The sequence below is a fragment of the Garra rufa genome, chromosome 24 (genome assembly GCF_049309525.1).
Source record: "Garra rufa chromosome 24, GarRuf1.0, whole genome shotgun sequence".
Lineage (NCBI taxonomy): Eukaryota > Metazoa > Chordata > Actinopteri > Cypriniformes > Cyprinidae > Garra > Garra rufa.
The window spans coordinates 34,679,765-34,691,048 of NC_133384.1; the positions used below are offsets into that span (position 1 = coordinate 34,679,765).

General features: G+C 34.4%; 2 protein-coding genes across 2 annotated transcripts; one reads left to right on the top strand and one right to left on the bottom strand.

Moving 5' to 3' along the window:
• Nucleotides 1-1,382: 1,382 nt before the first annotated feature.
• Nucleotides 1,383-4,788, bottom strand: tsr3 (TSR3 ribosome maturation factor). Its single transcript, XM_073830621.1, has 6 exons — nucleotides 4,630-4,788; nucleotides 4,273-4,480; nucleotides 2,298-2,491; nucleotides 1,738-1,905; nucleotides 1,579-1,633; nucleotides 1,383-1,491 (listed from the first exon to the last, which is right to left on the bottom strand). The coding sequence occupies exons 1-6, from the start codon at nucleotides 4,748-4,750 to the stop codon at nucleotides 1,383-1,385; spliced, it is 855 nt and encodes a 284-aa protein (XP_073686722.1). The 5' UTR covers nucleotides 4,751-4,788.
• Nucleotides 4,789-5,448: 660 nt separating this feature from the next.
• On the top strand, nucleotides 5,449-11,284 carry gnptg (N-acetylglucosamine-1-phosphate transferase subunit gamma). Its single transcript, XM_073831118.1, has 10 exons — nucleotides 5,449-5,583; nucleotides 5,780-5,834; nucleotides 7,288-7,410; nucleotides 8,015-8,098; nucleotides 8,190-8,283; nucleotides 9,053-9,167; nucleotides 9,256-9,338; nucleotides 9,422-9,544; nucleotides 10,843-10,924; nucleotides 11,092-11,284. Exons 1-10 carry the CDS (start codon nucleotides 5,538-5,540, stop codon nucleotides 11,181-11,183), a joined length of 897 nt encoding a protein of 298 aa, XP_073687219.1. The 5' UTR covers nucleotides 5,449-5,537; the 3' UTR covers nucleotides 11,184-11,284.

Below are 11,284 nucleotides of genomic sequence, written 5' to 3' on the forward strand. Positions count from 1 at the left end.
TTACTTGGGAAAAGTAATATTATTGTGTAACCTGCGTTACTTGTAATGCATTACCCCCAATGCTGCCCATAACACAGCGTACTTAGCATGAATTTTGGACACTGGTAATATCATGGTCTTTGGAAATGAACCCTGGTAATGTCGTAATTTTTTTTTTAAGTCTAGGGAAAATTGAGGGAAAAATAATTTGTAAAAATAAATACATCAATAAAAATTGATTAATAAAAAATTATAATCTACTACTACTACTAATATAAATAAATAAAATAAAACAAATTAAAAAATGAAACTACATTGTATGCTATACTGTATGTAGATATGTGTACATCTATTTTATTTATAGTATATTACTATATTTATGTTACAATTACAATTAATAGAAATAAATAAATAAATAATAATTGAAAAACAAATCAAACTACGTAAATTACACAAATAATAAAATAAATTAACAATGTAATATACATTTAAATGTAGCTATATACATTAAACTATATTTAGTAGAAAACATTAAATATAAAAAAAAATGAACAAAATAAAAATAACATTGAAAATAAATAAATAAATAAATAAATAAAAAAACGTGATTTTTAAAATAAAATTTGGACACCATGGTCTTTGGAAATTAACCATGGTAATGTCATCATTTCCATTAAAGTCTAAGGAAAACTAAGAGAAAAACTGTAAAAATAAATAAATAAATACTCCTACTAATAACATAAATAAATAAAATAAAAATAATTTTAAATGAAACAACATAAATTGTATAAATAATAAAAAATAAATGAACAATGTAGTAATATACATTTAATTAAATTATATAATTAACACAATTAAACTATATTTAGTAAAAAAACATTAAATATTTAAAAATAATAATAAAAATAATGATTAAATCATAAAAATGGCATTGAAAATAAATGAATAAAAAAAATACATTTGATAAAAGTATAAATACAAAAAATAAAAGTATAAATAATAGTTAATAGAAAATATTTAAAATATTTAATATCCAATTAGTAAGACACCTATTCAAATGCAGCAAACGGCATTTAAATATTTATTTAAACATTTTATTCTGCTTATAAACAACAGTCAACGTTTTTTGCAATAATAAATGTTATTACAGTTTGAGAAGATTCTTCTCATGAACTATAATAAAAATAGTACATTTTGCACATTATAAAGGGCTTGTGGGGAAGTTGCTTTCTGAAATCATGACTATAGTCCCTGATTACTCTGGTCTGGTTAACTTACTAGTTCCATATCTGCAACTACCTGCAGAAAACAGAAGTTTGCTAATGGCAAGTGAAGGTCAGTGTTACTAAATCAGCAACTGAACATCCTTTTTCCCCACATGTTTTGTTTTAAGATTACACAACTCAAGACTCCTCATCCCTTTCATCATCTTCCTCTTTCCTCTTCCGTTTGTCCTCCTCACCATCATCTTCCTCCTCTTCTTCCTCTGATGTCTCGTCATCGTCCTCAGCTCTGAGAGTACAAACACACACGGGTTACTTCAACTAACTTCAATTTAAATGGAAGATAAATATTTTAACATTCAAACATAAATCTCACTGGACTGGTCTGTTGAGATTCACAAAGTCTCTTCCTGAGTCCACATCGAAAGGATCTGGAAAAATTGTAAATAAACAGACACAAAAAAACACCAAAGTTAGTATTTTCAAAAGACTTACAGTACATTTGACTATTTTAAATCATCAACCCGTACCGTACCTATATCCTCTTCCTGAGGGGCGGCACTGAGAAACTCTTTCTCCACAGCTAGTAGTTCCTCTTCTGATTGGCTGGAAGCGTAACCCTCTAGAAGAGTCTTATTCAACTCCAAAAATCCCAAACCCCACTTAAACTTTCTCAACAGGAGCACAGCGAGGTCACGAAAGCCTGATCACATAGAGACACATACATGTCAACATCTGGCAGATTTGCACAATTTAATCTCAGTTGCTGTCGTTAAACTGTAATACTGTTCAAAAAATTGGGTTCGTTTTTTGAAGAAGTCTCTTCTGCTCACCAAGGCTGCATTTATGTGATCAAAAATACAGTAAAAACAGGAAAATTGTGAAATATTTTTACAATTTCAAATAACTATTTTCTTTTTGAATATATTTTAAAATGTAATTTATTCCTGTGATGCAAAGCTGAGTTTTTAGCATCATTACTCCAGTCTTCAGTGTCACATGATCCTTCAGAAAACATTCTAGTATGCTGATTTGCTGCTCAAGAAATAATTCTGATTATTATCAGAATAGAGAAATCTATAGGGATCTGCTTACCCACAATGCAGAAGGTGGCGGCATAAGCCTCGACGCAGGACAGCTTGCACGGCTTTCCGTAGTTTACAGGATTTGCTGCGACCAAGTACGGCAAAAGCCTCGGATGTGAGCCAATCATTTTGCTGAAAGGCGTGTCTTCAAGTCGTGCCCATGAACAGTCAATTACAGCCAGACCACCCTGTGCCACAATCTCCCTGGAAATGAAGGATATTATAAATTAAATACTGAGACAACGTTTGTAAAAGAAGTCTCTTATGTTTACCAGGCTGTATTAACTGATTAGAAATACTGTACCAAATTTAAAATATTATTACAGTTTAAAACAACTGTTTTCTATTTAAACATACTTTAAAATGTAATTTATTCCTGGGATGCAAAGCTGAATTTTCAGCATCATTACATCAGTGTCACATGATCCTTCAGAAATCATTCTAATATGCCGGTTTGCTGCTATAGAAACAATTATAAGTATTATCAATGTTGGAAACTGTCTTTAATGTCATTTTTGATCAATTTAATCCATCCTTGCTGATTAAAAGTAGTAAGATTGGTTAAAAAGCATTTTGAATGGTAGTACACATACAGCTGAAGTCAAACGTTTACATACACCTTGCAGAATCTGCTAAATGTAAATTACTGTACCAAAATAAGAGGGATCATACAAAATGAATGTTGTTTTTTATTTAGTACTGACCTGAAGAAGATATTTCACATAACAGATGTTTACATGTTCCACAAGAGAAAATAACAGTTGCATTTATAAAAATGACCCTGTTCAAAAGTTTACATCCACTTGATTCTTAATACTGTGTTGTTACCTGAATGATTCACAGCTGTGTTTTTTTGTTTAGTGATAGTTGTTCATGAGTCTCTTGTTTGTCCTGAACAGTTAAACTGCCTGCTGTTCTTCAGAAAAAAACCCTTCAGGTTCCACAGATCTGCCCTACAAAGCAAAAAGGCAGTAACTACGCCGAGTGTAGGGCAGATCTGTGGAACCTGGAGGGTTTTTTTCTGAAGAACAGCAGGCAGTTTAACTGTTCACATCTCCAAATGCAGTTACTGCCTTTTTGCTTTGTAGGGCAGAGACGCTTGGGTTTTTTAGCATCTTTGTGTATTTGTACCCTTTCCAACAATGACTGTATGATATTGAGATCCATCTTTTCACACTGAGGACAACTGAGGGACTCATAAGCAACTATTACAGAAGATTCAAACACTCACTGATGCTCCAGAAGGAAAAACAATGAATTAAGAGGGGTAAAAACTTTTTGAATTTGAGGATCAGGGTAAATTTACCCTTATTATGTATTCTAGGAAACATGCAAGTAGCTTCTGAAGGGCAGTGCTATATGAAAATATATATATATAATTTAAGCAAAATAAGAAAAATGTACACATCTCCATTCTGTTCAAAAGTTTTCACCCCCAGCTCTTAATGCATCGTGTTTTCTTCTGAAGCATCAGTGAGCGTTTGAACCCTCTGTAATAGTTGCATATGAGTGCCTCAGTTGTCCTCAGTGTGAAAAGATGTTGGAAAGAGTTCAAACACACAAAAATGCTGAAAAACCAAAACATTTGTGAGACCTGAAGGATTTTCTGAAGAACAGCGGGCAGTTCAGGACAAACAAGGGACTCATGAACAACTATCACTAAACAATCATTTGTGGATCATTCAGGTAACAACACAGTATTAAGAATCAAGCATATGTAAACTCTTTTTGTGGACTATATGTAAACATCTTGTATGTGAAATATCTTCTTAAGGTCAGAACTAAATAAACAATAACATGCATTTTGTATGATCCCTCTTATTTTGGTAAAATAATGAACACTTTGCAGATTCTGCAAGGTGTATGTAAACTTTTGACCTCAACTGTAAATGCTGCAATGAGATAGACCATTGAACACACATTAGTGGTGTGAATGGATTTTAAAAACGAACAGTGATCTTCTGAAAATGCTTCCTGTGGCCCACCTGTCTGCAGGTGTGACATATTTGGTTCCCATCGGGCTGAGTATCAGGCCATTAAAGCGCTGGTTGAGTCGCAGGCAGCGCACCAAACCTTTCCTGGCCAGCTTTCGTCCTGTACACCGTTTTGGATCACAGTGACCCAGATCCCACATGGCCAGCGGACAGGGCAACTTCACACCTCCTGCAGCCTCTGAATCCTTATCCTCACTGGCTGAAACACACACACAGACTTCATTACACACAACTAATGTCTGTCATGCTTCCATACAGAAAATGAAAGAGAGTAATTCACTTTAAAAACTTTTTTAAGAATCTCAGCTCATATGTAAAAAAAAACAAAAACATAAAATGCACACAGACCTTGCAGAGCCTCATGCATCTCCTCTGTGAAAGCTTCCAATGATTTCCCCTTCATCTTGTGTCGTGTGTCTTTGCCCTTGTGAACAGGTCGCTCGCATTTACCCTGTTTCTTACGTCCCATGTCTGAAATTCACCTTACTTTTTCTTTTTAGTAATAACTTTAACCTTAACACGTGTGTATAAGCGTGTGTAATGGTTTAACTAATTTATAAACCGTATTTAACCACCTTACACTTATAGCACAGCAATAACGCATCTATTTTATACTGAATCATGGCATAAATTCTAATGTTTCTAGTCTTTTAGAGCAAATCCCAAAGATTTATTCAGACACGCTTTTCGTTTCGTGAGGCCAAAACACGGTGACGTTATGAAACATGGCTGTTATTAGCACCAAGCACAAAACTTCGGTAATTTATTTAAATTACATCAACATTAATACTATCCTGCTTCATTTTTAGGTTATAGAATAAAAAATAATATTTTAAGATAATATTTTGAACACGTTATACAAAACAAACACATAATTATCGCAAAAGTAAAAACGGAAGAGGACTTTTATTTAGACAGAATTGCACCCGGAAATGTAGCATTATATTTTTTGTTTACGTGCTATCGCCGCCTTTCTAAATTTCACAAACGTTTTAGTGTATATTTCGTCTTTGTGATTAAATTAATCAGCAAAAAGGACACGATTTGATCAATTAAATGTGATAATGTCGCATTTATGTTAAAACTATTAAATATAAGGTCTTTTTTTCCACAATTGATGAGTTTCACAAGCAACGCGTTCATCAAACATAACATCTTCCGATCGGTCCTGTTTTCACTTCTGTCACATGAACAGACAGAACAGAACAGAGATAAAATGTAGTTTTTCTCTTCCACATCTCACTATTTGAGCAGTTATGGAGTGTGTGTATTTAAAATTGTGCTTATATCTGACAGCACTCGGTAAGTGTTATAGACAAAGTTTTGTTTTCTAGCATGATTAGATCATCTGATCAATACAGTTGATGCGGAACTAATACTATTCAATGCGTTTGTTCCCAAAAGGATTTACATACAGTTTGTTTGTTTATTTAGAGGGTGTTTAGTTAATAATAATAATGTCAGTATTCACTTTATGGTGTTTTTTTTGGTATTTCAGTGGCTGTCACATCAGGAGGGAAGATGAAGATAGTAGAGGAGCCTAATACATTTGGGTGAGGTGTCCAGCAAACTCTGTGAATTTTCAGATCAACTACAGGTATGTGCCTAAAAATTAGAATATCGAGGGAAAAGTCCATTTATTTCAATAATTTGTTTCAAATAGTGAAACTTGTATGTTATATTAGTTCTCTACACACAAAGTGAAATATTTCAAGCCTTTATTTGTTTCAATTTTGATGATTATGGATTAAAGACAAAAAAAAACAAATCCAGTATTTCACAAAATTAGAATATTTCATGTGACCAATAAAAAAACTATCTTAAACACATGTTGGCCTTCTGAAAAGTGTGTTACTGTACTGTGTTATGTCCTCAGTACTTCGTTGGGCCTCCTTTCGCACTAATTCCAGCATCAAGGCGGCGTGGCGTGGAGGCGATCGTCCTTTGACACAGTTGAGGAGTTATGGTAGCCCAAGTTGCTTTGATTTTGGCTTTCAGCTCGTCTGCATTTCGGGGTCTCAGTACCTTCATCTTCCTTTTGACAATACCCCATAGATTTTCAATGGGGTTTAAGTCAGGCGAGTTTGCCGGCCAATCAAGTACAGTTATTCCATGGCTATTAAACCAGGTACTGGTAGTTGTGGCTTTGTGGGCAGGTGCCAAATCCTGCTGGAAAATAAAATCATCATCTCCAAAAAGCTTGTCGGCAGCAGGAAGCATGAAGTGCTCTAAAATTTCCTGGTTTGTGCCTCTCCGGTCTTCCTCCAGACTCTGGGACCTTGATTTCCAAATGAAATGCAAAATTTGACTTGGGACCACTGGGCAACAGACCAGTACTTTTTCTCCTTAGCCCAGCATAGATGCTTCTGACGTTGTTTTTGGTTCAGGAGTGGCTTGACGCATGGAATTCTCCAGCTGTAGCCGCTGTCATGAAGACGTCTGTATGTGGTGGTTCTTGATGCACTGACACCAGCCTCAGTCCACTCCTTATGAAGGAAGGAGATTTCTGAACCGCCCTTGCTTGACAATCCTCTCAAGGTCACTTGTGCACCTTTTCCGGCCACATTTTCCCTTCCTCTTAACACTCTGTTAATATACTTCGATACTGTGCTCTGTGAGCTTCCAGGTTCTTTTGCAATTGCCTTTTGAGACTTTTCCTCCTCTGCACAAGCGTCAAGTCAGCAGTCTTCCCCATGATTCTGAAGCCTACTGAGCCAGACTGATACAATTTAAAGGCTGAGGAAACCTTTGCGGGTGTTTTGCGTTAATTAGCTGACTAGATTGGGACATCTTTATCTTTAATCCATAATCTTTAAAATTGAAACAAATAAAGGTTTTTAGTTTGTTCACTTTGTGTGTAGTGAACTAATATAACATACAAGTTTCACGTTTTGAAACAAATTATTGAAATAAATGGACTTTCCCTCGATATTCTGATTTTTTGGCACATACCTGTATAAGATGAATTCATAAAACAGACTCTTCATACTCACTTTTATTTTTCAGGTTGAATAATCAACTTGTGTCTCAGAATAGTCGCCTGCAGGCGAAAATCAGCCCATCTCCAGTGTCTGGACCTCCACATCTGCACAGACTAGCAGGGAAATGCTTCAACTACATTGAAGCCACGTTAGTAACATCTGTACAACCTCAAACACTGTATTCAAAAAGGGTATTAGCTTTATACACACCTTTAATTGATTCTTCTTCTATAGAGGGTTTTAACTTGTGCCACGGTTAGGTCAGGTACCCATATTGCCATATTGGCGATACTCAACAGCATGAATAGCACGGTTAATGTGCCACCGAATATGCTGTTCTCGTAATTTATGCTGTAAACCTGACTGGAAATGATAAGAACAAACATGAATGTTGTCAAGATTCTTGCCCTGGAAATTCTGGTTTAGTTTGGCCAACCACAAACGCCTTTCCTCAGATAATTTTTTGCACTCTTCTCCTTGATTTGTTATCATTTTTGGCATTCTATAGTACTCCAAATGTTTCTCCTGGTCTGACAGATTAGTACAGCCCAAAACATGATAATAATTGACCATTTTCAGCAGTAATAATCAGCAAAAGGTGCAAGTTTTGTTCAGTCCAGTAGCATTGTTTACGTTCAGTGCTGCCAATATGGCCAATTGTCTCAGAGACAACTAGCCCCATATTATATGTAAAAGAATATTTGTATGAAAGAAATTGTGTGCAACTAAAAGAAACTTTTTTTTCTTTATAGATACAAATACACATTTTGTCCATTTCATAATGTGACTCAGCATGAACAGAGTTTCAGATGGAACGCATACAGCGGCATTCTGGGGTAATGATCTTTATAAAATTGTTTATTATGCTTTTTTTCTATTTAGTTTAGCTGTGAAAACTATGATGTGAAATCTTTGTTTTGTGTGTAGTATTTGGCAGGAATGGGAGATTCAGAATAACACATTTTCTGGCATGTGGATGCGAGAAGGAGATTCATGTGGAAACAAGAACAGACAGACGAAGGTCTGTATTACATGAACGTATGTTTTGAATGTACAGTCGAGGTCAAAAGTTTACACACCCCTTTCAGAATCTGCAGAATGTTAATTATTTTAACAAAATAAGAGGGATAATACAAAATGCATGTTATTGTTTATTTAGTACTGACCTGAATAAGATATTTATTAATTCCAAAAGTTTTCACCCCCGGCTCTTAATGCATGGTCTTTCCTTCTGGAGCATCAGTGAGTGTTTGAACCTTCTGTAATAGTTGCATATGAGTCTCTCAGTTGTCCTCAGTGTGAAAAGATGGATCTCAAAATCACACAGTTATTGTTGGAAAGGGTTCAAATACACAAAAATGCTGGAAAACCAAAGAATTTGTGGAATTTTTCTGAAGAACATCAGTCAGTTTAACTGTTCAGGACAAACAAGGGACTCATGAACAACTATCACTAAACAAACAAACACAGCTGTGGATCATTCAGGTAACAACACAGTATTAAGAATCAAAGGGATGTAAACTTTTGAACGGGGTCTTTTTTTCTCCATAAATTCAACTATTATTTTCTCTTGTGGACTATATGTAAACATCTTTTATGTGAAATATCTTCTTCAGGTCAGTACTAAATAAACAATAACATGCATTTTGTATGTTCCCTCTTATTTTGCTAAAATAATTAACATTTTGCAGATTCTGAAAGGAGGATGCAAACTTTTGACCTCAACTGTAGCTGTAGCTGTATGCATGTTTTCTGCCAGTAAATGTTGAGATGTTATATCTATATTTAAGGTTATCCTGGTCTGTGGGAATAGCAGTAAACTATCGAGTGTTTCAGAGCCACAGACGTGTGTTTATTCGCTCACGTTTGTGACGCCACTAGTTTGCCATTCACACTCCCTCTTGGGTAAGTTAAATGTCATGTATTGATAATAAACGATCCCACTAGTTAGTTTAACCCCTATTTACAATGTATCATTGCTCTTGTGTTTTAGTGTATCCAGTTTTGAGTGAGGCGTTGCAGAAAGAGTGGGATGAAATTGCACAAGCTCGATATGACGATCTTATCACAGAACAGGTGACACTCGAACACTTTAGATATTACAATCTTCATGCATCTGAGAACATCGTAATAAAAGGTGTTTGACTGTGTGTGTTTAGGGTTATAATAAGCTGCTGAAGGAGCTGTTCGAAGAGGCTGGTCTCCTGAGGAAAACTCAGCAGCCGAAACCAGAGGAAAAGACGTCGTCTCTGACACATCAGAGTCTGGAGCAGTGCACACAGGTCAGACAGACGAATATTTAGTCTTAAATTTAAGATTTATGCATTTGGATTGGATATAATACGTCCATTCATTTGGATTGCACAGTTTTAAACAGACTAATAAACATAATGTGATGCATGTTAACTACACTATCAGTCTAAAGTTTTTGAATAGTAAGATTTTTAATGTTTTAAGTCACCAAGCTTGCATTTATTTGATCCAAAGTACAGTAGAAACTGTAAAAGTTTGAAATATCTTACTATTTAAAAAAAATAACTTCTATTTGAATATATTTTCAAATGTAATTTATTTCTGCGATCAAAGCTAAATGTTCAGCATCATTACTCCAGTCTTCAGTGTCACATGATCCTTCAGAAATCATTCTAATATGCTGATTTGCTGCTCAAGAAACATTACTACTACTTATTATTATTATTATCAATATGTAAAACAGTTGAGTACATTTATTCATGATTCTTTGATGAAGATAAAGATCTAAAGATCAGCATTTACCTAAAATAAAAAACTTTTGTAACATTATACACTATACATATATTATTTTTCTTTTATAGGTTTATAGAAATGAATACTTTTATTTGGCAAGGATGCTTTAAATTGATCAAAAGTGATGATAAAGTCATTTATAATGTTACAGATAATTTCTAAATCAGATAAATGCTATTTATCTGAATTTTCTATTCATCAAAGAAACCTGAAAAAAATTCTACTCAGCTGTTTTCAGCATAATAATAATAATAATAAATATTTTTGAGCAGCAAATCAGAATATTAGAATGATTTCTGAAGTATTGTGTGACTGGAGTAATGATGCTAAAAATTCAGCTTTAAAATCAGGAATAAATTACATTTTCAAAATATATTCAAATAGAAAACAGTTACTTTAAAAAATAAATATATTTCAACATTTTACTGTACTTTGGATCAAATAAATGCAGACTTGGTGAGCAGAAAAGACTTCTTTAAAAAACATTAACAAAAGCTAACTTTTGACAAGTAGTGTATTTGCATTTATTTAATTTTATTTAAATAATCATAATGCATTTACGTGTAAAAGTATGACGGTGGCTGCGGACACAAATAGTTTGAAACTAATTTGATTTAATTACCTGTTTCAAACATGCATCACATTAAGTTGATTAGTTTATGTTTAAACCATTTAATATAAATGGATGGAAATTTGATATGAAAAATGCAAAATGCAAAAAATCATGAAGCTTAATTCATACATTTTGTGCAGGACATGTACAATGCATTAACTTTAGTTTTGCTTGTGAATTTAACGTGTTTGTTTGTAACAGGATTTTGAAAAGCAGCGAGCAGAGATAGAGCGGCTACAATCACTCTTAACACAACATAACATCTCCTACCAGACGACAACAGGTGAGACACATGTGCACTTTAGCTCATCGAATGAACACCAAAAAGTCACTTAAAATGACAGAATGTGTCATTAAAAAGGAAAACTAAAAATTATTGATGACCTTAAGGTGCATTACTGTTGGTCAAACAGGTTAAGTGCACCAATTAAATTCTTCCTGCTCTTTCAGACAGGACAAGGGATCAGGCTCATTTGGAGCCATCACCCATCCAGGAGCAGCACCTGCGCGGCGACACTGGCTTTATCGCTGATCTGCACTAAGACGCCCAGCAGGATCACAAAACATACCGCTAATCATTCAGGAAAATAATGCTACTGTGAGATAATGGTATTTTATGATGTTTAAATTAGACTTGATTCAG

What these genes read in the sequence shown, in the direction of transcription:
- tsr3 (XM_073830621.1), bottom strand. Translation starts at nt 4,750, where the DNA reads ATGGGACGTAAGAAACAGGGTAAATGCGAGCGACCTGTTCACAAGGGC. An exon ending in CGCCACCTTCTGCATTGTGG is followed by an intron (nt 1,906 to 2,297) that starts GTAAGCAGATCC and finishes CTATGTGATCAG; the next exon opens with GCTTTCGTGACCTCGCTGTG. An exon ending in AATCTCAACAGACCAGTCCA is followed by an intron (nt 1,492 to 1,578) that starts GTGAGATTTATG and finishes TTGTACTCTCAG; the next exon opens with AGCTGAGGACGATGACGAGA.
- gnptg (XM_073831118.1), top strand. Translation starts at nt 5,538, where the DNA reads ATGGAGTGTGTGTATTTAAAATTGTGCTTATATCTGACAGCACTCG. An exon ending in GCATACAGCGGCATTCTGGG is followed by an intron (nt 8,099 to 8,189) that starts GTAATGATCTTT and finishes TTTTGTGTGTAG; the next exon opens with TATTTGGCAGGAATGGGAGA. An exon ending in CCATTCACACTCCCTCTTGG is followed by an intron (nt 9,168 to 9,255) that starts GTAAGTTAAATG and finishes CTTGTGTTTTAG; the next exon opens with TGTATCCAGTTTTGAGTGAG.